This window comes from Varroa jacobsoni, unplaced genomic scaffold (genome assembly GCF_002532875.2).
Source record: "Varroa jacobsoni isolate VJ856 unplaced genomic scaffold, vjacob_1.0 scaffold_1410, whole genome shotgun sequence".
Classification (NCBI taxonomy): domain Eukaryota; kingdom Metazoa; phylum Arthropoda; class Arachnida; order Mesostigmata; family Varroidae; genus Varroa; species Varroa jacobsoni.
Window position 1 is genome coordinate 246,151 of NW_019214312.1, and position 27,910 is coordinate 274,060.

A 27,910-nucleotide genomic window follows, 5' to 3' on the forward strand; every position below is an offset into this window, starting at 1 on the left:
CATGAGCGCTTTGTCTCGCGTTAGCGGATGTCTAGGTTTACGTGCCTGTGTACGGCTTGTGTAATAACGACTAAGCATACAAGCGAGCTTTGCTATTCGTTGTATCCCGTGTTCTTTCTTCCGTGAGGCATTGCTATAGCAGCAGTACCGTCACCTCGTTTTCTTTTTTGGCTTGATTCTGCAGAAGCCTGCCACTACTCTGGCCACTGATTTGCATTGTGCTGTCTGCGCTTACTCGCCCGACTGCGCTGCCGATGTGCTGCCACATTCGCCTACCCACTCCGTCGCTTTCTATGTGTTGTATTGTTAGTGAATATCGCGATTGACTCTTCCTAGCAGCATAGGCGATAGGGTCGTCTTCCTGTATTTGGCATTGTAGTTAGTTGGTTTGTGCTGTTTAATGTTGGCCTCTGGCGCTCGGGTCGGTGATATTTCAAGCTCCGCAAGTCAAGAAGGTCTCTGTAGAGGAAAGGGATAAACCGCATTTGTTCTTTAGCGCGCTCCATTCTACACAGCATCTATCTCGTTAGTTCGCGTACGAACGGCCCGGAGCCCCCCCCACACTGAGGTAGTGTCTTTTTATCGACGAGTTTCACCAGTGGACACGATAACTGGCATGAAGCGCGACTCGCTGTTCTGTTTTCTTATTTACTGATTACACTGCTCATGTTATTTTCTTTGTCTAGGAACAGAAAAAAAGCAAACAGACTTTGTTGAATTTGTTCCCTGTTCCTCAACAGCATTCGCTGTAACTTCGTTCGACGAACCTCGTCCGTAGCTCTACTCTCTCTCTGCTGTCAGCGAACGTCGTCCAATTCTCTGTTTCCAGTGGCTTGAGCCGTGATTCTAGATTGTAGTTTTCAAATCGACTTCACGTGATCCTGTGTATTTCTCGAACAGAGCTGGATCGCCGCACCTGGACATAACAATTCAATGTGCAACTGCAATTTATCGAAGGTAAGTTACTCAGTAGCCGATTAAATTAGCTTCGAATATCGATGAATGAAGGAATCTTTTTCTAGAATTAAAGCTGGAAGTGCCTGTTTGAAGTCGAGCTACAAAACACTTGATGTTTGCAGAGCAGAAGTAACATACACAGAACACGCGACGATGTCAAAGCACGAAGCATGCGTCGTACCTTATGCGACAGCCAAGTCGCAAAAAAAACATCAAAGAACGCTTGGGGAATGCTTAATCATGTATATTACGATAATTTCGATAAAACGTAAAGCAGTGGCTTTCTGAGATGGTTAATGTTTGAACGGTTGAAACCTAATCAGAAGATTGAAATTCATCCATGTAATTTCGGTATATCAATAAGATTTCAGTAGTCGTAGCATAAAAAACCGCACCAAATCGCAGGGGTAGAATAACCGGACTAATGAATAGAGCCCAACAGGCAAAAAGAAGCAGCAGACAGACTGCAAGGAGTAGGAAAGCCTGCGCAACATCGAAATTTATGGTTGACACACGTGCTTGCGTGTTTTGAGGTTGTAATCTAAAACAATTCCGGGAAAACCCCTGGGAGGATGATTTGTCACCGAGCATCACTGAGGTTATTTCTGTACTTAAAACTATTGGGCTAGTTTTAAGATAAAACTTATGAAGTGACAGAATTCGTCAAGGTATACATTTTTTAGGAACCAGGTTAGAACCTATTAGAGATCTACATCAAATGTCCCTACTGCGAATCCGCCAATTTCTTACTAATTACGACGCCTGTAAAGTCCTCGCAGATCACTCTGTATGAACAAGTGTATAGATGCTAAACGCAGAATAAACGTCAATTCTAGCCGAACATGGAGCATCAGTATTTAGCGAATGTAGAGCGATATTATGAACGTTAAAATATATAAATACTGATCACTGTTTAAGAAAGTGTGATGCGCCAGTAGCAAATACCTAGTTTGTTATACGAAAAAGATATACGGAAATATACACCCGCCAGTGCATAAAATGTTTGTCATGCGTTTATATCGTGCTTTCTTGGCTATTTATTCCATTGAAAATTCAGGCGAATGCCGATAAGAAATACATGTCGCCGTATTCTACTATTTGACAATTTATCATGAAGTACTAATACCTAGCTTAGATAGAAATAAAAGGCTGACCTAAGCCAAGGTCAATGGTTTAGCTTGACATGTTTTTATAGAGATGCTTCTGACAGTAGTCTGATTCTATTACCACGTCGATCCTACCCGAAAACAAACAGCTGAGATTTCAAGTCGACAATCTAAAGAGATATATGAACGGAAATGCTTAGCACATTAGGATCTGGACCTTGCGTACTTGCTTTCAAGCTTATAAAACAGCAATCATGCTAAACATTCTCTAGTATAACTTGTCGTGGTTTCTGGGATGGCTCGGCATGCGAATGATAGTTCGGAATGTTGCTTCCTTGTGGTTCAGGTATTGGGAATCATCTACTGTGAATATTTGTTCATTGTGAATATGATACTTCGAGAAGTCTTAATTGAGTTTCCTTGTATGATGTGACATATAAAAGCAATGGATTATACTTATACTTACTAAAAAGAGATCCACTTCTTAAACTAATCAATAAGGTAATTTGTCTTGAGAGAGACCAAAGTTAATTATATTAAGACGTGTTCACGAATCTTTGACACCCTTCGAATTTGAATTTTTCTGTAAAAAAAGACTTAACGAGTATTTGCGTAAAACAAGTTTCAAAGCATGTTTAGATGTGTATCAACATATACCGCCAATTGTGCGCAATACCTTCGATTTTTCTCGTGTCGCCTTTTTAATCTGATTATGACGCGGAGTTCAGTTGGGAATAGGCGAATGAGTGAATTTCTCTCTACCCTCACAGGCCACACAACTCGTTCAATAATTTGATTTCATTACATATCTTTAAACCTACCATTGCAAAGGATTATAGCTGTTGAAAATTTAATCTCAGAACCTACTTAAGTTGAAGTGACAGAAGATTTGTTCTTACTCTTTACAACTGTACAATTTAAAATGCTGTCCATGTAAATTTATTGGATGACAAATATCTCAGTGGTTATTTTCATCAGTATAATACAGGTTTATTGTAGAAAGTCGTCTAGCTTTCAAATATGCGCGCCTTACGTTGTCGTCGTGAGGTTACAATAAGGAAGCGTAGTGTCGAAGTGAAAATGTTTTTTTTGAAACAGATACGGATTGGAAACGAGAAACGAAACATGGATATAAATATTTCGGTTATCAGGTCGACACGAAAATGTTTGTCCTCCAGCACTCCTGCTAATTTAGAGAAGCCAAATCAAAGCTTCTATTTTATCCCTGGTGTTTGTTTTTTTTTTATAGATTATATAAGTAATACTTTCCATTTGAAGTGTGTGGGTCAGGTGGACGCAGTTTCTCTGAATTCGAGAAATACAGAGCTGTTGAAGACAGAGTGAGGATGTTGGGTTTGCGACTGTTCATACCTGCTTAATCCTTGGTTTCAGTCTTCTGTAAAAGTTGATCGTAACCAATACAAACCAAATGTAAATACCGTATAAGATCTACTGGATGATAAGTAATAGTGCGAAGACCCGAATAAGGACGACGGTATATGTTCGAATGGCTTCTACAGACCCCGGTTATCCCCAATGATCACTTCGCAGTTCTTTCGTGACCGTTAGGGTAACCGACCGGTAAATGTATCCAGCTATAACCAACAAAATACAACGATTTTTCCTGCTGACCACAACAACAGAAAAACCGGATTTTGATCTTAGTCGAAACCAATCATCAGAATCTGCTACGTATAGAACTGAGCTAATCGTTCCTCCTTGCGAAGTAATATCAGCACACTCCGCCAAAAAGACTTGCAGAGTAGAGCATCTGTGCCCAATACTCGAGAGCGCGCGTCTGATAGTGGTCGTGCCTATATGTATGTGTATCTGTCTGTAAGTAAGAGAGAGAGAGAGGGAGAGAGATACTCATCATGTCTGTTGTTCGCGGGTTATAACGTAAGTCTATTTTCAAATGTTATCGTATATAATGACGAGGGTCTAGCTGGTATAGGCACATTATTGTTCGCATCTCCGAACGACTACGTCTATATCGTTTCACACGGGCTATCTTGTTAGTGCCAGAAGGACAGTGCGTCAGTAGACCTTGAATAATGTGCTTAGGTTGGCTTACAGCTGTATGTTAATTACGGGTGGCGAATTTTGACAGCTTTCTGCTCGGGTCCTCCGACAACAAGCTGTACTGAAAAGCATACATAGCTGGCAGCTCCGAACACAGGATGCAACAGCGAAGATCAATCATTTATGCTATTTTACGCTTACATATTGGTGATTTTAAAAAAACTAGGAAAAACCAGACGCGAAAATGGTTTTCGCAGCAGACTGCCCAGCTTTTTTAATGATGGAGAGATTATCGCAGCCCTGTGATACATTCCGGGTAATCATTTGATGCAGTCCGTATTTAATAGTTTTACATATACAGACTTTAAAAGTGAAATTAAGTTAAAGTGGCATAAGCGAGAACTTGTTCGTCAAAGCAAAAAACTTGTCACTGGTGGTCTTGTTATTGGGAGTTCAGAGGACTATTCATGTACGTGTTGTGCCTGCGAAGTCCTTCACGATTCGTTTTTGCTATTCGGTGCTGTATCGAATTCGACTTATTTATACCGGCACTGTTATATAATACTGTTACAATGGAAGGTCCCTTGGTACAGTCAACTGCGCTCTTTTAGCCGAAGGAGACCCCCTCCCACGACAAAAAGAACCGTGGCAATGCCCGTCACGAAGAGCGTGAAACGAATTTTACCATTGGTTGTTGCTGTTTTTTTCATTTATTTTCATTGGTGGTAAACTTGATGATTCTTGAGTCGTTCGGCGGCTTACTGGTATCTTTTGGCGTTCGTTTTTTAGCTGCAACTATGGTTGTGTCGTGTCATTTGACGCTCCTTGATGATTATTTAGACCCAGCAACCAACTTGTCGATCTCGTCTCCTCGTTTTTTTCTATTCTAGATCCTTATTGCTAAAACATCGTTAAGCTCTATCGCTAGCGTGGCAAGTACACTGACTACATTTATCTTTGGCATTTGTCGCTACGATGAAGATTGCATGTTGGTTCGCTGGCTCGCGATCGTTGTTGTTCAACAATGTCGCAATGCCAACGACGGTCAATAGTACCTGGCCGATGATGGTTCTCCTTTAACAGCTGCACAGTCGGCCTAAGCTACAGTCACCAGCCGTATTTTATACAATAGTCATACTTCACTAGTCAAATAGTCATAATTGTTGCTCTTGCTGTAGTCGTTGTCGTGGGTCGTCATCATTGTCGTCACCTGCCTATTCACGATCGCATTACTGTTATTATCGCTAATGAATATTGGTGAAACCTGTTCACTGTAAGCAACTGGAATTAAATAGGGCGAAGAGAAAAAGCCAAAGCCCAAGAAAGCGAATAGCGACATGGTGATGCCGAAAAAATCATTCATATACGTGTGAAAATAGAAATGATCAAGGTGGCAATTACTCAAAGAAGCGGCACTGTTCCCGACTATATAGAAATCATTATGATAAAGGATCTATTTTTAATAACAGAACGTCCGATGGTTATACTAATCTTTACATCGTTTTTTCATACTCTATGCTTTTGCATCATAGTAGATTGCGTAATACAGTGAATCAATTATAGATGGCCTCATTATATTCACCGTCTGACTGTGTGATTACTAACGTATACCCCGTTAGCTAGCAATCAGTATCTCTTGATAGTATCTTTTCTCAGACGTTTTCAATTCGAGTAAACAAAGTAAGTGTATCATGAAATAGATTGTTAGTATTATACATCATTTCCAGTTTTCAGTAAGCTCCGAAAAAGAAAGGAGGAAAACGACGACTGTCATCTAGCACACGTTATCGAGCTATTTTCACTAGTAGTCGCGCCATTTTGTTGGATAATGCCAACTGTTTTGCCGCGTTTGTATAATATGTAAAGACCAGTTTGACTTCATTGTTCATTGTTTTTGTTTCGATTTACCAAAAACGCTTAATGACACCTTGTGAGTAATTATTATTACTATTATTATTATTAATAAATAGAGACCGAGAAGTAAGACTTTTTAGCCTCACAACTTACTCCGATGTAAGCTTTGTCATAACTTATTAATACGGTGACCCTAAGTGCGTTAGGTCACAATCATATACACACTAATGGAAACAAACTGTCAAAGTTAATGCCTCATAACAAACTTGTGGATGAGCAATAACATATTGTGCAGATTGTGCAGCCTGCGATTTTTGACAAACTGATGTAGATTACGCTAGGTTACGCTCGAAATTTTATTTTCCCATTATTATGTTACTGTATTAAATTGCAATTAAAGCAGTGGTCTCATCAGGGACAGCGTCATGATTTTTGTTCTTATGTTAGGAGTATCCTTCGCTTTTTAGACGCACTTAGATGGTGCTTAATCCGTAGCGCACAGCAACTGAATGGATAGCTGATGCTACATAGGATCTTAGTATCGCATTTATACATCTACGGCGACTGTTGTAAAGTTTTGTCTACTGGATAAAAGCCCGTAGTTTATTGTATTCGAGTATTGAAGGGTCAGATAAAAAAGCTCTTCAGCGAATGGCGCGTACTTTTGAATACCACTTGTCAGGAGCCGTTCGTCCCGCTAAAAATCGATGACGTATATAATTTTTCTATTCTATTCTATTTGTTTTACACTTGTTTTTGTTCCCAAAATGTTTTATAAATTTGTAACCAATTTTGCGTGTCACTTGAGTGCAACATAAGTTTGCGGCTAGAGTTGGAACCTTTGAAAAACGCGTTCTGCTCTTGTTTATTGTTTTGTGTTAACTTAAATGTATTTTTCTCCGTGCACCTAGCCTACTGGCTCCCGAGGTTGTCAAAACTGAAAGTGATCCTCGATGTAAAAGAGCATGAAACTTTATCCAATGGTTAAATGTACACTGGTAAAACTAAAAAAAAAAAAACTAGACAAAATATGGTATGCGGTATTGCTGCCAATTATTAACAGGTATTTCTGTTAGAAATGTGGTACAAAAACGTATACCGAATGTGAGCTAATCAACTGTCATTTCTTTATCGCTTAGCAGTATACGTTCGATGCCTCATTTTTACCTCCCGTTTGGTATTGATATAAAGAATCCTGACCACCAACAGCATTGGCAAGTGCTAAACCTCTGCCATAGAACGTGCGGATCTCAATATTGCGTTTGGAAAACGTCTGTGGTAGTTAGCGTACTTTTAGGTTTCGGGGTAAAGCATCCTTCCGCCGATTGAATGTCATTTTAAAGTTCGACTTAGCGCGCTCAATTTGATCTTTCTACTCTGATGTTTAATATAAGATAAATATAAAAAATGTCCCAATTTTCCCAGCAAAGTCCAAATTCTTATTCGGTCGCGGCTTGATCCCTTACAAACTTTTAATATTTAAGTATTGCGCGCTCTATTCGTCTGTCAGTGTTCATTAACAAATGACCTTTACAGTTAGGCCAAAGGTTTTTAAAAATAGACTCAATGGTAGGGATAGTTCGACTTTCCGTAGATTTTACCAAAATACCTTTGGTTCTAAGAAAACCACATGACACTGTATAATGCACGGAACTTCCGGCGGCTACGAGGTAAGCTCAATACCGTATTTACATAATTCTAATCCAAATATTGCATGTGTTGTACTTTGATAACACTTCTCCACTTGGGTTGGGTTGGGTAACGGAAGTCCAGCTTTTACGTCTATTTAACAGAAGACCAGAAATGATCTGGGAAAGCTTCATTTATTCGTTACTGGCTAAAGCGCTCTAGTAATTAACTAATTAAGTGTAACTCTGTAAAAATATCATGTTTGTTATATTCCGGAATTCTTCCGACGTAGAAAACAAATTGCGTCTTAATTATGTTTGAAACATTAACCGTTTGCCAGCGAATGCTGCTACAAAGTTTCCGCTAGTGAAAATAATACTCTGCCTTGATGAACTCCACAACGATTTTTTCCAGTTACTAAATAATAACAACAGAAATCACAACCATCTATTTGACAACTTCGTAGAGTGTATTCATATGAAAGTGACACACACTAAGCTGAGTAACGCAAACCTTTCGGAGACGTACTTAGGAGGTCAATGCCCTTGAAGGACAGCAAGCTTTGTAAAGTCTTCTCCTGCCTAAATCCTGTTGATTTGCGATAATGAGAAGCGAAAGATTCTCGTGGTTATTCAAATAGGTGAGAGGCTCTTGCTGCAAAGCCAGGAGGGAATCGTCAGCTCAGTTTTCTCACGTCGACAAGGTATTTATTTAAGGGAAATAATAACAAAACTTGTCACATCGAACTTTTAACGCTGCTCTTACGTTTAACAATGTAAGATTCGTTGGGCATATCTAAGCAGCGTTAAACGTTAAAAAATATCGCATTGCCGTTGATCACTATAGAATTATTGTGGGAGATCTTCTCGCAAACACCTACCCATGCTGACTAAGTAACCTGCTTGTCGAAGCGCCGCTTCCACCGTTTAAGCTTGACAAGTGGGTAACGATACCACCTAGACAACAATTCTAGGTATCTATGCGCACAACAAAACACGATGATCTTACGTAAAAGCCTTAGTAACCAACGGGCTAATGTACACGCAACTGGTGCAGCACTGGCGTATCTTACTCGCTTTATTTAGGAAGGATCCGTTCTAACATAGGCTTTATCGTCCACGGTCGCGTTGCCTGTTCTTTCTTTAGGTTTGTCTTTTTGGATGTTTGTGTTGGAAAAGTTTGGCTGGCTATGCCTGAATGTCGACTCGCCGTTCATAAACCAATAGGTATGACAAGGGTTTAATGGCAAACGAGAACTTCGCTCAAAGACTGTCAGCAATTCAAGGAACGACTGGTTTTCACTGGTAGAGCTTTGAATGTACGCAGTTTAGTTGTTGAAATGTTTATAATGCCTTACTCTCTGTTGAATATCGTTCGGAGATCTGTCTATCTGAGGACAACGATCTAGAACGTCAAAGATCTATTCATCACTGCGTGTTGTGTTTTAATCATGATTGGGTCAATGGGTTGAAGAGTCTTGGGTCTGGCCCACTTAACCTGTACGGCACCAAGATGTACGCTTAAATCGTGATTCGGCTATCCAAGTGGGCTAAGTGGGCTCCAACGTTCCACCGTACGGGCATTTCAAATTTTTACCGTTGAAGACAGATAAATAAGATGGGCAAAAAGAGGAGAGCCTCGCCAAGTGCGTGCGAATTGAATCCTACTATCTGACATTTACCACGAAGCGCAGCTTCTTCGGCCAATCTCGATCCACCAAGTGCGACAAGCATATAATGGGTGTGTATAATCAAAATATTTCTCTTGGCCTTTGCAACATATACTGAAAAGTGTGTAAAATACTGTCCAAGTACATATAATGCTTGAAAGGATACAACGGTTAAGGCAGTTATTTGTGCTAGCGACATAATAATTATGTAATTTGATTTGAACTCTGATCCAAATTATATGTATGTAATGATTTGCTAACCTACTCGAAAAATTTCGCCCAGGCAATAGCTGCAACATCTAGTTAGTTGCCTCTTTGTACCTTGCACCTCTTCGCGGAAAAACTGTACAAATACTATGCATACAAATACACGATGTTAATTGCTCGTGCTTTAAAAAACTAAGCTGATCCTACTTACGGTGGCTAGGCCGTTAATGGAAGTTGTGAGAAACATTACTCGTAGGTTATAGATTTAAAGTGTTTAAGGTGTTTTGCAGCCCTCATAGAAGGTAACTTCTATGTTTGTTTATAAGTTTAATGTCTCGAGTTAACGGAGTGTAATTTTTGAAAATGTACACCTAGGTAGTAGCATATATTTTGAAATTAAAAAGAAAGTATCCATAAAATTTTTACGTAGATAGCGTTTTCGCATAAAAAACCGCTACATTTTCACCAAACCTTTGCATTGTATAAAATATAAATTATTTCTCGTTTTTACAGCGGCTACGTTATCAGTAAGCCTCATTCAACTGGCTATTCTACTTCATATAACATATTGTGCAAGCGCGTTATCTGGACCACCTCAATCGAAATACTGTGTGTTATTATTGCCATTTCCTTGGCTTAATGCTTCCTCGAAACATGGATTACGCATACAATTACATATGTTATTATGCATTCGGTGACGTTCACGTAGATACTAGCACCATCAACGCACCATCACGTTGTGTGCGCGTGTGGGTCGTCAGTGCCTAGAAACCTCAGTTTGTTGAATGAAATGACAGCTGAAACTTTGCTCGGACAGAGCAAGTGAGCAAGCCTTTGATAGCCAATCCCAGTTGGTCAACATTGTAGGTGCCTTCTGGGACAAATAGAAAAAGGTGGGCTCGAGCAACTGGGATTGACTAAAGGACTTAAAGACAAGTAAAACAAGGGCTTTTAGTTTTACGGCCTGTGCTGCTGCTGCTAAACATGACTGCAGCCGGTTCAACGAAGAAGCCAACTAGTATTTGTTGAGCCACGAGCGATTCGCTTTTGACGAGACTGGCAATGCTATTTATAGAAGGTTATGGTTCTTGCAAGGAGAATACTGGCCAGCATGTTCTAGTTCAGAACAAAAGATATCCTCGGTTGGTGAATTTCCTTCACATGTGTCACAAAATAGTGTTTAATACATTAACACTATTTTGTTCGTGTCTGTTAAGTTTGGTGTTTTACAATAAAAGATATGCAAATGCTGAGCCAGCGATAGCCCCATGGTCATGGCTACCATGGCAATGCACTTGAAAAATGAGACTATGCTGCCACCACTCATATTACGTTAAGGTCCTCTATTTTATGTAAACTAAAGAGTAAGACAGCCAATGAGTACAGGAAACAGTTGCTCTAATTGCGGGTGCGAAATCGATCATTTTCTGAAATATTAGCTAAAATTCAAACCCCCTACATTGGTACAGATATGCGGTGGGACTGTTGCAACATGGAAAAATATCGTCCATACGAACGTGGCTATGAGGATTAATTGTTAAATTATAGATTAGAGCCAAAAAGCTATATTGTCATTGGGTCATGTGAGAATCATTGAAATGCAGTCCGAAAGCCACCTCCCGTATTTCAAAGCATTTCGAATTTGATTTCGGTGGTCAAGAAAGGCCGCCGTCCATCCAAATGACTTTTTTCGTGAAACTGAATTGTTCCTTCCATAATGCAGCTGCCTTTTCCAGCTATATGGGGTCGACGTGCTTCATGATGATTCGCCAGACCTAAGCTCATTGTAAACCGTATCTTTACTGGTTTACGAAACACATAATGCATTCTTTATCCGTTTCTATTTTCGATGCGCCAAATCAGACTCACCTCTAAAATCTATTTGTAATCTTTGTGACAAAGCAATTTATACACGTTATTCACACGGTTTATAACAGTAAAAAGCTAGTTAGTGAGAGCAGGCTTTTCTCATTGGCCAACAAAGTACAACTTTGCACACCATCTTAATACTGAATGCAAAACTTTATATGATGATTTTTTTAGCAAGCGCTATTCAAAAGATTTTTTAGGTTTTATCTAGTTGTTGAGATGATTGTCCTGAACGGAAAACGTCGAGATCAAAATTTTTTGCACGAAAATGCAATGAAGTATGAAATGAGCCGGTGCTGTCTCGAAAGGTTTCGGCAAACGGGTGTACTGCAATGTGTCTGTATCTCATGCCAAAAAAAATCGCAAGATTTTGCCTCCTAGGAGCGTCTGTTTTGAATGCCCCAAAATTCTTCTAAACTAACACGTTGAGTTGCTTTCAATGCGAATTTTACTGATCTACTGAAGGTTCTGTCAAAACAACCAGCAGTCCTCTTGAATAACAGATAAAGGACCCACAATCAGCGATTTCAACTGATGGCGCATTGTTATGCAATTGTATGGTACAGTAGCAAATGGATGATAATCTAATTTGTTGAGGTACTTGAAACAAACGGGGTATTAGCTTCGTCTTTGATTGTCGTTTTTATCATATTCGCAAATGCGTCGTCTCCGGGCTTCTTATCGGCCATGTTGTCAGTGTATCTGTCATGCGCCTCTGAACTGCCAATGAAGTTGTAGTCAGGAATAAATTTACCGTTTTGATACTCAGAATAGCGGTCTAAACAGATGGTTCTTTTCGAGTCGTCTCCGAACCTGTGTCGTGTTAGTAAAAGCGAAACACAACTACATGACGTGCAAACTTTTCGACTGATCAGTCAGTGGTGTTCTGAAACGGCTGAGCGATCTGCCATCATTACTACCAAACGAGATTTACCCTTTTGTAGTAATATTAAGGTGTTTTCGCGATACATTTAGTCAATGATTATCGAATCATATCTAGTAGGAAATGGTGGCGTCTAATTTACATAACTCGTCTTTGATGACGTTACATAAACTTGTTACTGATTTTGATCATATGACCTGTCTAAACGAATATAAATCACTCTGTAATTTGTTTATATTAATTGAAAATACATCTTAAAGTAGGGCTGGTTCCAGCTTCTGCAAAAAGCATCGTAAACAGTTTTCTATTACAAGAAAAGCAATTTTTCAGTTGGTGATCTGAAGAACAATGTCTTCGGTTACTTCAGATATTACAGTAGCGTGTCGAAATTTCACCAAAAAAAAAAAAGACCGCCGTCCTACGGATGCTGTAAACAGGTGCTATTTTAAATGAACGAGCGAAATGAACGTTATACTGTTTTTCAAGATTTTCCGCCGCGATAATGCTGGACTTTTTATTTAGTACAATAATAGAACGCTTCACGAAATTGAACGCACAATCTCTTTGTTTCGGGTCCTGGGTCGATGTTGATACAGCCTGTTTCTGAGGCTATTTAATTTGGTTTCGTATTTTCTTGCTTATTGCGATGTCAGTCATTTGTGATCGAACAAATAGGCAGTGCCTGCCTTTCCCCGATATGTTCGGACTATAGATGTTAACTGAGTTCGCATTCGGATTCATTTAAATATAACGAAACGTCGTCATTTTGTGACAATACGCTGGACTAGAACGTAATCGATCCCGACTAGGTTTACCGCTCTAATGCTTGTTGTCAAATGCGGTAGTCTAAACAAATGCAGTGTAGCCGTTATCAATGATAAAATATAGGAACAGTTTATAAGGCATTTTATTTTTCTAACCCCATACAGACACTAATTAAAACCCAGAGTTGCGAATCGAAAAGCTATAAATCACGAATGTCAGGACATTATACTACTGGATTGGATTAGGCGCACCATGTACAAGTCAGTAATTTGCTAAGCCAATCCATTACCGCCGCGTTTCACTTACGCCTACCAAGAAAATTGAATTAGTAAGTTCACATTATTTGAAGATAGTAATAGAGATAACTCCTAGTTTGATTTTCAATGCATAGTTAAGCAGTGGTATGAATAATTGAGAATAGAATGAATTGCGCCTAAATGTTTCATGCCCCGTGGAAGCATTGCTAAAATCTAGGACGATTGAAGGTGTGAATGCAGGATCAATAGCTTCAGTAGGTTACGTTATGAATTTATGTTATGTTTCATAGTCATTTCGCTCGAGAATCCAGTAGAGCATTGACATTTCTTCAATAAGTGAGACCACTTGTATATACACCTGTACAGCCACTTGTATAACACTCTATTAGCCATGGCTTGGACGAGAACTCAGGCTCACGGCGAAATGTCTGCGGCTGGTCTGTTTTCGTCTCTGGCCATCGGACTATATGAAGTAGAAAAATTTTCAGCAGATTTCTGAAATATCTGTAACTGAATTCAAAAAGTCAACATATGAATAAATTTACAATTGTAGTTGAACTACAAAGCAATGATATGATCAATGTGCACTACCAAGTTTAGAATGTATTATATTAATAAATAGCCAATAAAAGCCAAGAGCTAAAAGGCTCCGTCTAAGGGCAGCTCTTGATGTCTTGTAGATGTTGCAACCACGGCATATAATTTCGATAAAAAACGAACTCACCGTATACCACTTAGCTAACAGACAAATTGATTTCTTTGTGAAATCAATGCAATTTATTATAAACCTAAGTTTTCGGCAATGGATTAATGAGTAGTCGATTGATAATTGTGCGTAACAGGAAGTGTTCTCTAAAATGTTGTGAATTTTGCCTTATAATTAAATGCACAGAGGTATCTGATGCACTTGCTATTGCGACTGTGAAAAGCGCAGGACAAATTTTACTTGAAATTATGAGTCGACTTATTTAGAAATGTTAATTATTGTTTCTTTACAGAGCTCCGAACGCTCGTTCGCCGCGGGTGTTGAGGCTCGTGTTAGCGGAGCGTCGTCGTGCCCACCGCCCGGACAGCGTCGAGCTTCACGCGGCCCCTGCAACTTTGTTCCAGGCGCCTACAGCGCCGCTGTGCAATCGGTGGCGGACTTTGAGGCTCGAGCTTCAAGCTCTTGTCTCGCCTGTATGGCAACAGACAGCCTGGATCACTTATCTTTGGTTTACTATTGCCAGGCCCAGCACGCAGCACCTTAGGGCATTGCTAGAAGACGCCGGTCAGATAGCTATAATCAGCCTGAAGTTGGTGCATAGGAAATAGTTAGCTGCTGGGAGGATAAAAAAGAGAAGGTAAACAGATAGATTTAGTTAAAAAAGAATAACGATCAAATTCGTCACGCTACAAAATAAGATGCCTTTGATCCCCATACTGCTAGCTAGAATTAAGAACGGCACTAAAAAGTATTAAATTATTATGTAATAACAGACTTGTGACCAAACTCGGACTCAACGAGCTCGCTCGGTAAAACTGATACATACTGGTACACCCATAAAAACAGGGCCATATGTATAAACAAAAAATAATGACTTACACATAGATAGCGACCGTTATAGCGAAATCTTGACCACATTATTCTGACAGCGAGCTTTTAATAAGAGCGGACAAAACGAAAACGCGTTCGATGTTGTATACAGTCCGGTAATCAGAAGAAACAATAAAACGTTTAAAATTCAGACTTTCAGGTCGGTGTTTGACAGCCATTAGCATATCCAACCAATGATCTGCCAACAGCGGTCGACAGATTCTTATCTATGTGTATATACCTAATTTCGTTCAAGTTTTCTCTTCATATCGGCTATTGTAGATTAGTGAGTGTTTTTTTTCAAAAAACAGGCAACAATATACAAAGGGAGGGAAAGTTGACAGCCTGCTTTCCGCAAGCCTACTTTTGCCGCCTATTTGATCTCGTGGGTTACCCGAATTGTCCCATATATAACGTCATGATATAAAAACGGTATAGTTAAGGTTAAACAGACGAGGATCGCCCCTTGACAGGAACGACCAGTTTTCTAAATCTTCAATGAATTTACCATCTATTTTTTGCGACACTGTATCGATATGCATATACATTATGTATGCTTCGTAAAGACTATTTAACGGATACGTAAATATGAGTTTTCTTTTGAGAACGAAAATTATCACCGGCACAGTAATATCTATTTTTTTGGATATTGCCGTTGATTTATGATACTCGTGTAATCTGAAGTTGGCCAAAAAAAACGGCAAGTTATATTCCTTACGGTAGCCAAGTAGTTGACCACCGATAATGGTGCGAAGCGAGGGTCACTTACACTGTTGTGTATGATCAGCCATATATCATACTGCCGCCTCTTGCGAATAGCTATCGGTTTCGTACACAAATCTTCTCTAGATAGCACTCGAAAGATCCCTTACTGTTATCGCCTATTGTCTTAATGGCATGAGATTGGCCGGGCGGTAGGTAATCAATAGAGCATTTACTAAATCGTCTTTCTGAAATCAAGTAGCTATGAAAAGGAATCGTTGTAGTCTCGCATTAAAACAGTTTTAGCTCACTACCTGTACAGGCACGAGTTTCACTGTATTTGTCTCTATCAATGCTTTGATTGGTGCTACATAACTGTATGGGGTCGGAAGCAATCAGGAGATACTGCGATTGGATTCAACATCAATCGATTTCCCTGCTATGTCACACCGTACGTCTTGAGCTGCATATTCTATAGCAATCGACTGATTGATCCCAGCTCTCGTTAAGGTCAGCCAATGACATTCAGCCAATTGATAAGCAACATAAAAAAGCAATCCTATAGTGGCTGTGATGTTAATATCCTAACCCAAGCGCTGCTCGATCCATAGCTAACAGTGTGAAGAAGTACTTTACGTTAAGTGGCACGCGTGTACCATGCGGGTTCTGTCGAAGGTCCCTGGTGGCACACGGTAACCGTTTAAATTCGGTTAGTTCTGTTAAATTTTGAAAAATAAATTTCAAAATCACGTTTTATACCAATTTAAACAAACATTTATTAAGCGAATTAGCTGTGTTAGATCTTATTAAATTTATTGTTTAATTACATATATTCACGGCCACATCGGGTCCTGTTATTATGCTATCCGACCCGTTTGACTTTTCGCCAGTGATTTCTGGCAAATCGATATTACACGATAGTTAAGTGCGGACAGTTTCATTGTGCGGTAAAATAATGACACAGACTACAGGTCCTGCACTAATTAGCACTCTAGTTCGTTCCGTGTAAGGGCAGAGCGTTACAAGCGAAGATATACCGTCGTAAGTGCTGAGCGACGGCATTTAGTAAAGGGCTGACACACAAGCTAGTTGCTTGTGGCGTCGTTCAGCGCTTGGAGTCTGTCTATTTTAAGGTGTCTCTCGTAGATTTGTTGGAAGAAAGGGTGCTATGGATGGTGTAATAGACTGTCTTAGTCAGCGAAAAGATCCATTGCAAATAGTCAGCGTGACGACCAATGAATATTCGACACGCTAACGAAGGCGCCGTTTTATTCCCAGTGGTCACCTCTCTAACTTGACCCATTCATTGTATCGACTAAGTGGGCTGTATAGCACATATAACTGAGGCCAACACAGTCAACGAAGTTATTATTTGCTGCCATTGTCGTAGAATAAGCGGTACATATGATAAGTTCCGTGGTTATTGTTTAGTTATTGTGATAACCACAAATAGGTAGTGGCTGGCCATGGTTGCATTCTTTAAAGCTGTCGCAGAAATATCCGGGGAACTAATAGCCGGTATCTTTTCTCTCAGTGAGAAAGTTGTCTAGTATATAGAACGGCGTATTTCCGACTCAATTGTGCTAAAAATCAGCGCTGCTAGATATATCGCGGCTGCATCTATTCATTACAGCTCTGAGAATCAGAGATATGGGACATCAGATTGAAATGAAATCGTTGCTGATAACAGTCAATCATTGCCAGTGCTAGTTCATAGCGAAACCTACCACATCAAATCTATCTCTTCGTTCCCTTAAGTAACTTCGTATGCTGAAAGTTAACAAAGGGTGTTTAAACCTTTGTTAACCTTCAGCATAAGACGTTTGCACGTCATAATATTACTAGGCTGTTATAAACGAGTAAGCGAAATTGAAAAGTTGAAATATTCAACTTTTAAATTAGTTAGGCTATAATGGGGACTTTTTGACGCTCAATAAAAAATACTGTTACGTTTTCTATACATTTGTCCCAACGCCCCTGCATTGATAAACAGCCATGTACCCATTATTGGCGTTCCCAAATGTACTTTCTCTATATAGAGGAAAAAAAGCCATCTAACAAAAAAACAATGGGATATTCTGGCCTACAGGTTGCCCTCTTTAGGGCGTAGAAAGTAAAAATACACGCGTTTATATCTGCACAATAAACGGGAGTGTAGGGAACAATTGGGGCATGACGATAAGGTCTTGCGTTGCTATCAAACTGCGTGATGTTGGTTGCCCTATCCACAAATATTATGGGAAAACTCGAGATAACATTAGTTGTTTCGTTTTCGGCATGTATCTCGCCTTTGATGTTCACGGCAAGTACTACTATTATCTTACGCCCAACACTGCAACCGAACTCTCTCCGAATTTTTTCCAGCGTGACGCCATCCTCTCGCCTAGTTGCTTTCCGGCTGGCAGTGAAGATTGATCCAAGAGCCCAAAAAGCCTCGTCGATGACGGTCATACACTTCAGGCGGGTTTATTGTTAATTAACGTTCTGGGAATTACACGTGCAAGATGCCACATGTAATTTTCGCTGGCTAAAGTCGATTCACAGGAAACTTAATGAGTTTTCTGTGGATGGACTTACTATCGACAAAGTTATAACCTATAATTTTGTGCCATTCGCATTTGAAACGTCATATTTGATCGAGAATCTTCAAGCTCCACGTAGTAAATCGCCTCAATTTGTCCTTCTCTTCTGGGTGCTGACATCTAGTGACCTTCTCGCAAATTATCGTTCGTAGAATGTCTGCGTCAGAACTTATTCGCTGAACGTTGTTATTCGAGACTCAGATATTTTCCTTTAAACTAAGACGATGTTAATTTATAGCGCTTCAGAACGCCGGTGTATGTATCATCCACGTTTCGTGTCCTCGCGGTGCGTAGATGAAAATATTTCGACTATGCGAATCATTATAGAAAGTCCATACAATCGAGTCCTGAGTAAAAGCTGTCGGGGTAAAAGGTACCATCTTTGATGGACACAAACACAACCGCAGCACAAACTGTCCGTCAGACCAGTCTGCTCTAATAAATTCGCTACGCTGTGTTTTCTTACAGGTAATTCTGCAGGCATTTGAAAAGCTAGTCTTTCTGATCATCGTCAATGTGAATGTGATGAGAAATCCAAGAAACAAGCCAGAGTGGCACTCGAAAGGTTAATAATAATGATGTCTGGATAAAGCATTTTTTCAAACAAACACAAATGTGTGTTGCATTCGTAAGCCGCATTTTCATGTGGCAACCCCAGTACAAAATATACAACTAATTTGAAGTGAACGGGTTGGATTAGTGAACCAGTTGTTTCTACGGAGTCTGCTAGTAGTTAGTGACTCCTCGTGACAGAAAGTTGTTTGTTGTGAGTGTTGAAAGTTAGTAATTAGTTTTACTAACTAATCACGGAGCCGCCAGGAAGTTTCACGGATAGGAGACGAGAATTATACAACGGCTACAGCTTTATATACAGACCTTGATTATTGTAAGCAGGTCCCTCTTTAACGGTCAATATTAATCGCACAGCAGAAAGTCAACTGTTTTTTGCTGGTAACGAATCATCTGGCACTACTGAATCGGACCTTGCGTCGCTTCGTCTGCTCCAAGCACCACGCATGGCTCAGACGTCGCCGTGGCTCCCTTGTCGTCGATGACGGCTGCCGCTCTGTCGCCGCTCGTACATCCCGCCACCATAGAGGGAACTCTGCATAGCGTACGTTCGCTTTCAAGTCCTGCAGTTCGGAAGCTTCACGGATTGATAGGTATGTGTGATCACCTAGTGTGTATATATATAGCACACAATAGTATTTGGTCTACAGTCTACGAATGTAATAAATTGTCGTTCCAAAGGCAAGCCGTCAAAGTTCAGGTCAATCATTATCAAAACGCTCCAGAAGTTTAAGTTTTATTGACCATGTTAGCTTGTTACCTTTGTTTGTATACTAGTATTTTGTATAGACATGGGGAGACTGAATTGCATAGCAGGCTTTTTACACTTTGTATCCTTTTTCGTGTTTTTCCCGTATTGGAGCAAATCCCATGTTGGGCGTCGCACATTTTCAGTGATATTATGTATATATATCACTAATTTATAGATTCTAACAAGAATAAGGCGTGTTCATTTATAGCCAGCGAAAAAAACGTTTCCTTTATCATCCTTATGCTCTTCGTGTTAAATGAAGGATGCTGACTAGAGAAGATCCAAGCAGCCTCTTCTACACGAAGAAAGCGATGCTCATTCATAGGACCGTTGTTGTTTTTCTAACCAGCGCTTACGGCCTGTTTGTAGTGCTGACATGATGACTTCGAAGGACAGCTATTACGATCTACGTATCAAAGTCAAGCTCTCACGCCCGAAAGCATCGCACCTGTCAAGAATTGGTCTTTACGCGAATGTACTTAACATACATTGCAGTCGAGTTTGGTGCCTTACTACGATGCAGTGTGCTGATATATCAAAATACAGTGCGCTCGGATAGATCCATTCCAGAGCATATTCTCTATCGAGACTCCTGTGGACTGTTTCTGTTTAGTAGACAAGATGGACTTTACGTGTAGAAATGTCCTGCCCTGAAACGTTTTAGGTTCATTTGTCTGTTGTGATTTAACACGTGGCGACGATTGCCAAGCGTAAGATCTGCAGATGGAATAGAGATGTAAATATCTGCATTTAATTAAAGTTCGTGAACAGTAAATATTCTTCAATAGCTGTAGTGTATTAAATAGAAGGCGTCTTAATCTTCGATACAACTTGGCCGATGTTTCCCATTGACTCACCTTGTTGTTTTAAATATATTCTTAACTCCTGGATTTGTACAGTGAAGGCAAGCGTGGTATCTCCAGGGGGCGGTCCTATCGGCAACTCGATGCGTCAGAAGGGCAGCATTTCTCTTGGGGCCGTCGGCTCCGCTATTAATCTCCAGAGGCCTGGTCCCTCAGAGTTCTGCTTCAAAGGGTATAATTTTCTCGTCACGCATAGGCCCACCGACGCCACCCTGCCAACCTACGTCGAGGTACGTACATTAGGCCATGATTGGGATTGCTGATAGGAACGACGTCGAGCGACACTTTGCAGCGTCAATGTCGATGTGCTCAATGTCGGAAAAACGTCTCACAAAGCTCGTCAGAGCGTTGCGAAGCAAACAAAATTCTTTTAGGCCTATTGCTTTATCGACACTCTATAGGGAAACATGTTGACGTATGTTCTAAATTAAGAGCAGTTCATAGCCTTTCGAACGACACAGTTGTTTTCATTTATTCGCTTTAGATTACAGAAGATAAAATTTTGTCCTTGTATCTAACTGCTAGATGGCCATGCTTTGCCTAAGTGGACACTTCGTCTTTTAATGTTTTCAGTAAAAAATAGCACGTAAGATAAATGTAGGCTTGTACTGCTGATATTCAATCTTCAATTTGTTCTGGTAACTGCAGTCCAATATGTGTAAATATGCGTAAGAACAGAATAACTGAGACAACTGCAAGATCCTTTATTCATCGCCTGTTCAAACCGACGACTTTGCAGGAGTTGAAGAAGCGACACGTGACGGATGTCGTTCGTGTGTGCGAGCCGACATACCAAACAGAGCTACTCGAAAAGGAAGGTATTCGAGTGCACGACATGCAATTTGAGGATGGCTCCCCACCCCCAGCCGCTGTAGTTGACGAATGGCTTGACCTAATCCGCAACCGTTTCAAGGAGCGACCTGACGCCTGTATCGCCGTCCACTGCGTCGCGGGACTTGGCAGGTACATTTAACTATACTATTTATATATATATATAACACGAATTATATATATAATTCGTGTTAGCCGAAGGTGATAATAAGGTTGTCGTAAGGGTTCAAGTTTCTCACGATCCTTGCAACTCACGGTTGACAATAACTGGTAGGGTATCTTGTATAGAAGTACCACGTAACCAAAAAGAAGCATGTATGGATGCCTGGATTGAAACAACTAGATGCCCTTATAATTATCGTAACGCATAACCGCACTGTTTAAGACCAGTATGGGACACAATGTCATATAAGCTAACGTCTCTCTATTGTGGCCGCTTTATAGGGCGCCGGTTCTGGTGGCGGTCAGCCTTGTGGAATTAGGTATGAAGTACGGCGATGCTGTGGAACATATTCGTGGCCGGCGTAGAGGCGCGTTCAACGCCAAACAACTAAGCTATCTCGAGAAGTACCGTCCGAAAAATCGCTTAAAGCAGCGGGCGAACTCTGCCGGAAGTCAACAGCACAACTGCTGTATTCAGTAAGCGATAGCGGCAAAATATCGTCATCACCACCATCATCATCGTCATTATCGTCATCATCATCATCATCATCATCATCATCATCATCACCACCACCATCGTCACTACGGTGCTATCTCAAGTCCAACCTTAAGTGGATCTGTGACTTCAATTAATGCAATTTAACGTCCTTAATATAAGGCACGTGCGATTCGGCTGAGAAGGGATTCGTCTGTTACAGCTTTTTATTGAAAACACAATTTTCATTTAGAGGAAAACTCCGATCAGTTAATGAAGGTCGACATGAGCGCAAACTAATACATATGATTTCAGTGTTGTTTTTGATGAATATTCGATACTAACCAAACTATTACACTAAAGAAGTCCGTACCTACTCCTGATGTATATAATGACATAACGGCAAATTTCAAATAGAGATAAGGGGCAACTCTTGACACAGCCAGTTAGACAGTCAAGCTCTCACAAGTCTTACGCTCTGTTCAGCACAGTGGCTATCCTTATGCAGGAACGTGATACAGTTGATTTGCTAACTCGGTAACTCAGTGACTCGGTACTGACGAGCCAACCTTTCATTACGAGCTGCGGACGAAGCTATACCTGATAAATGAAAATTCACCGACCAACTCAGCGTCGAATAAGTTAACATGTGGTACTTTAAAGCTATTCCGTTGGTACCACTTGCTTGCTGGGGAATCCACTCGGAGATCGAGTTGTTTGGAGGTGCCTTTAATCTACTTGATTAATCAACTGAATTTTCACTTCTCAAGGCAAGCGACTATATACGAGAAGGTTACAAACACAACGGAGAGCTATTGTTCGTATAGGTCACGAGCCCGATGGATCTGTTATAAATGAATGATGACGACACAATATTTACCTCGAAAGCACATCATAGAAGTTATAAATCACGTGTTAATCTCTGTATGGTTTTAAAGATTGATTCGCATTCAATGCTATGTTAGCAGTGGTACGCGTCTGCAATCCATAAAGGCATCTGACTGGATAGCGACTGTCTACCACAAGCAGTAAATTTATAACTATTATAGGATATTCGAATTCATTTTATCTTTTTCCTTTTTTCTGGTCTTCGTTTTGACATGACGCTGTAGCGTCGTATCTTTTGGTGTCTCCCAGGACACATTCAAGAGCGCACGATGCCAGATCGCAAAATGTCCGACTTTTATCTTCAAACTGTCTATTTCTGGATTATTCATATGTTGTGAACAACGTCAAGCTGTTGACGCCTTCTTTTTTTATTTCGTTTTTGTCTGATTTCCTGGGAAAGCAATAATTTATATACAGGGGGTATTAATTAATAATAGTACTTTTAATAGGTTTTGTTGATATTTTTACTCCAGCGATGTACCGCCACTACCATCTACATGGTAAAGACGGAAAGGCCTTCCCGTCAGCATAAATATATTTTGAAAAGTTAGCGTCTTCTGCACGTCTGTAAATCAACATCTGAACCGATTATGAAATAAAGTGAAAGACATTTCGTAAGAAGTATTATAATACTTGTATTATTTTGTCAGCTGAATATATAATTATAATAGTAATATAATCACGCAGTGTGGTAATGTGATATATTTGTTTGAGTATTCGTCCATACTCAAACAAATGTAATCAAACAGTCATAGAGAACCAATCACTAATGAAGAAGGCTGTTGATTGAGACAAGGCCGACACTTCCTGCTACAGAGTAATGGGATAGGTTGATGTGACGAATATAATGACGGGTTTTATTAGGGGAACTCCTGCCGTATTCCTTCATATCTAAGGAGTCAAATATGTAAGATGTAGATTCAATCGAATCTTGTTTGCAATGTAACTAAAAGGGGACCTTAATAATGGCAAAAATACAAAAATGCAAAAGTGGAATAGTGACTTAAGCAAAAGTGGTCTTAATCGAGTTACGTAGTCTTTAGTGATTTCCAGAATGAACCATTTCTGCATAACTTGATTCCATGCTACCAAGCGTTTCTAAGCAAAAATATGTGTCTCTAAACGTCGTCTGCAAAATAATCGAAATCCGTGAAGGGAGTTCAACGAGGGACATAATGGGAGCATTCCAGTGGCAAATTTATATCTGAAATATATAGATAATAAATATAAACGAATATTATATACGATGACTGCTCCGAACGTACGTCATATTGAGTTTTTAGGTAGCGAAGTGGATGTTTTCAGAGTGCGCAAATACCTTTTAACTAGATGATTTAGTCGGACAGGTTTGTTCTACGGTCTATATTTACTTGTAAACCTCCTCCGCAGAAGCATGGGTTTGTTGAAACTAATTGAAATCTACTTCTTTATGTCATTCTCAAAACAGTGATGAAATAATAATGACGAGTTTATAGTGAATTCATTTATCTGTATATAGTAATAAAATACGCACATTGAACCTAAGTAAAAGCTATTTCAGGGGTACATCTATTTTATTTATTATATATTCTATTTTATTTATTTATGACAAAGCTTCAACTAGATCAAATACGCAGAAAGCTGAATAACTCATAGCAGTTGCGTACATTGTATATATATTGTACCTGTATTGTTGAACCTGTTGAATAAGTTCGCACCCGAATAGTTGCGTAGATACGTACTAACTCTAGCCTTACAAGTTAATGACATGCTAGGTTTAGCAACATGCACACACCACGGGTCTGCGCATGAGCACAAAACCGTATAGACGATGTGGGACAAAAATGTGTTTGTCATCCAACAATGTTTGAGTGATCACTATTCACGGACTGCCCGGACTACTGCCAGAATCAAACAAAACGATTGACAATTGTACGCCAAGAAAATGAGCACCTTTTGGCTTTTCGAAAGCAACTTTTCCTATCTGTAGTCTATAAGGTTTATTTTCAAAAAAAGTTATTAGCGAAACAGCGAATTTCCGAAATTTTCTGACTTTTCTGAACTTACACAATTGAACATATCGTCTACTTCTAGAAACTGTACACTTTTAACACGGGTGTTTTAATTGGAATGTTCTATACAAATATAAGTCGCAGAAATGTATGCTATTCCCCGACAAAACTTCCAAATCTAAAAACGTTTAGTGGTCACTAACAACTACAATTTACTAGAACAGTAATTAATGTTTTTTCTTTATACTTTCATTTGTTTTTCTTTTACCTCACGTGATTGTCCATTACCATCTAGGCCTGACCAGACAAATCATCGAGCATCTTTCCCCGCGCTGCTTCACATTCCGCCTGCAGGGTTCGCGCCAAAGTTTCAAAATTCTATATTATCGTAGTCTATGTTACTATATAGATTGAAAACCAGTCCTCACTTCACACTACTAAATACAAGACGTAATTAACTTCGGTTAACACTGCGTCTTTTTTTACCCTTCTATTCGATAGAGACGACGACATGATTGGAATAATATACACCACTTGTTTCGTTTCGGCTATCTTTTTTTTTGATTAAAACTACTCAAATTTGTTGCAAACCTAGATACTAAACGTCCGGGGAACTTCACTTGTTTTTACTCTCTGACTCACCGTTTATCTTATTTTTCCCTAAAGTCAGATCAGTCGAATCAGAGAGAGCAACAGAGAGGGATAGAGGAGGGGAGACAGGGAGAGCGACTTTGTGAGACGCCCCCTGGTGGCCAGCCATTTTGTGCCCGTCAGGTTGTTGTGTGTGTCTGGGTACTGCTGCTACTCGTAAATTAGCCTGTGACTGGTACGTGTCTGGGTGGAGTGAGTTGTATCTCTGCCTCTGCGAACGTGCAAGTGTCTCGCAGGCTCGCTTTCTGCCTGCTTCTTACTGTCGTGTTGTAGACCTCGTTGTCGCCGTTGTCGTCCGCAGCAGGAGCAACTCCGTATTGTCGGTCTGTCGAGCTATTCGTGTGTTTTCGCTAGATTCCGCGGACCGAACAGTCCGCCTCTGCTGGTGCTGTTGATGTGATGGTGACTACTAGAGGTTAGGTACTGCTGTGGACTGTGTGCGGTTCGTTGTGCCTGCCTGCCTGCCTGCCTGCCTGTGTGGCTGTGAGTGTGTGCGTCGTGCTGCGTCCGGTAGTCGGGTGTCTGCCGTGGACTGTGTGTATCTACTGCATATAATTGTAGTAGATAGATAAATGTCTTTGTTGCGTGGCGTCGTGCAAGTGTGTTGTCGCTGAGCGCGATTTATTTCGCTATACTATCGCCGCCGCTGCTGCCGCCGTCGCTACCAGTCGCTTCAGCGACTACTACCAATATTTTACCAGACGTGGCGAAGGTATTATTTCAACGGCTGGTCTCGGTCACAAATAGTAAGTAGCAGGCGACCCGTGCGTACGATGTATTCGTCATTCGGCGATAGCAGTGAAATCAGCAGTGCGAGCCTTGTGGAGTAGTAATAGGACAGAGGTGGAAACTCATGCTTCCGATGATCTAATCCGAACCGAGCTGCTTAAAATCCGGCTAAAGTTCGCGCTAGAGAGCTAGTCGTGCTCGCGGAAAATCTTAGTTTGAGAGTTATCACAAGAAAAGGAGGAACAGAAATTGATTCTCGGGAGATAGATAAGTGTGCATTATACAAGAGAGATCTGGGATCGTACGGCCGGACGGCTGCCAGTAGAAGGTGGGCAGAACTGTGCAGCTGCCAGTATCATCATCGAAACTGTGCGGCAGTGGTAGCTGGCTGTCTGTGTTTGTCAAATTTCGTATTCTTTCAATACGTTTCCTCAAAAGAGTGTTACTTAGCGATCCACATTTGCCTGATTATCTACTGTCGCTACAAACAACGGGTTTGTGGTTAAATCTCGCACACAGCCATTTATAGATAGCATCTCGGAGAGCTGGATCTCCGCACCTGGATACAAATATTCAATGTGCAACTGTAACTTATCGAAGGTGAGTAGGACTAAAATTTAAGTGCTAAAGTAATGATGATACGATACCAGTATTAGTATCGTAATGGATAAGGTGGCCAGCCTTGTGCTGATTTAGTTTTACTTTGATGTCTAAAAAAAAAACGCTATTACGGTGATCACTGCTATTGCATGTTCCCTGTGAGCTGTGGTGACTCCTGTTCGGTGTTGAGGATAGGATTCATATTGAAGTTTATCTATTCTTTTAAGCTCGATCATAAATAATCATTCTGCGTTTCATATATAGAATAACATCCTTACAACTGCGAATTCATTCAAGTCACAGAAATTCATTCAGCCAGTACAAACAATCGAAATAAAATAAGGAAGTCATTGTGCCAACTGTTCTGTTCTAGCCGACCCTTTACGTATTCCAGCTTTAAGCACTAGAGGATACGGAGAATAACTGCTGTTACGAAACCATTATGGTGTCATAGAAACCAACGAGAATTCCTACCGATTTCAAGCAAACCACTGTTTCATATTGGGGATTTAATGGCGCACATATCGCTACCTAAGCTCCTCGTTTAACGTTTGCAGAATCTGGTAGTCGCAGAGGGTTCTGCCTTAATTCTGTCATACGCTAGCCACATTGTCGAATAGTTGAAATTTTATATCTTAATATTAACGCTGACTCTACATCGTAGTAGCGGATATGTGTGTCCTATCAATATAGTATTGACAATAGTATCAATTGATGTTGGTCTGCCAGATCTGTTGATTCGTGTTAAAGGTAACGAAATTGATCCGTTTAAGGCTAAGGTACTTTTTTTGGTAGCAAAAAATCTGGAATTTTCGAACATCGAAAGGCGAAAAGACGACTACCGTTATCCTTATGCATGGCTATAATAGCCGCCATGAAATAAATATCAAAGATGCCGGCGGCTTAAGTGTATAGCTGACTATCGAATTTATCAAATAAAAATAATTTTAGTTAAAACAAGTTATGTTGCCAAAGAGTCGGCGAACTGACAAAATGCTATCTATACTATACTGTACTACATAATTCTATCATTTGATATTTGATGTTAATGATTCCCCGAATATACAGCGTTTGACAGACACACATATTTATATACTTTGAATTTTGGTAGATAAGAAGACATTCATTTTAACCCTTGATTCCCTTATTCAATTCATAATCATTTCTGAAAATATCTTAGAACATAGTAAGTGCCTGAAGCTTGTCTGAGAAAGTAGAAATTAGAATAGTGCTTAGAACAAATTACAAATAGATTAATAGGGTGATCTATAAGTGTTTGAGCCCGGTGAATTGTTATAGCTTCGTGCCCTCTTTCAGATCA

At 40.2% G+C, this 27,910-nt stretch overlaps 1 protein-coding gene and 1 long non-coding RNA gene across 4 annotated transcripts; one reads left to right on the top strand and one right to left on the bottom strand.

Moving 5' to 3' along the window:
• The first annotated feature begins 154 nt into the window (after positions 1–154).
• On the top strand, positions 155–23,248 carry LOC111269768 (protein tyrosine phosphatase type IVA 1). Of its 2 annotated transcripts, none has more exons than XM_022849588.2 (7): positions 155–568; positions 687–957; positions 14,217–14,561; positions 18,547–19,241; positions 20,299–20,492; positions 21,002–21,225; positions 21,538–23,248. In XM_022849588.2, the coding sequence occupies exons 4-7, from the start codon at positions 19,130–19,132 to the stop codon at positions 21,734–21,736; spliced, it is 729 nt and encodes a 242-aa protein (XP_022705323.1). In that variant the 5' UTR covers positions 155–568; positions 687–957; positions 14,217–14,561; positions 18,547–19,129; the 3' UTR covers positions 21,737–23,248. The 2 variants fall into 2 exon arrangements, with proteins under 2 accessions (XP_022705323.1, XP_022705324.1); XM_022849589.2 differs by having other exon boundaries at positions 741–957.
• On the bottom strand, positions 12,674–25,338 carry LOC111269769 (uncharacterized). Of its 2 annotated transcripts, none has more exons than XR_002685919.2 (2): positions 24,878–25,338; positions 12,674–13,728 (listed from the first exon to the last, which is right to left on the bottom strand). It is a non-coding gene; the product is annotated as an uncharacterized LOC111269769 (long non-coding RNA). The 2 variants fall into 2 exon arrangements; XR_002685920.2 differs by lacking the exon at positions 12,674–13,728 and adding an exon at positions 22,979–23,822.
• Between the last annotated feature and the right edge of the window lie 2,572 nt (positions 25,339–27,910).

Coding starts and splice junctions, on each gene's coding strand:
- LOC111269768 (XM_022849588.2), top strand. CDS start 19,130: ATGACGGCTGCCGCTCTGTCGCCGCTCGTACATCCCGCCACCATAGAG. Junction 19,242..20,298: donor GAAGCTTCACGGATTGATAG/GTATGTGTGATC, acceptor GGATTTGTACAG/TGAAGGCAAGCGTGGTATCT. Junction 21,226..21,537: donor TGCGTCGCGGGACTTGGCAG/GTACATTTAACT, acceptor GCCGCTTTATAG/GGCGCCGGTTCTGGTGGCGG.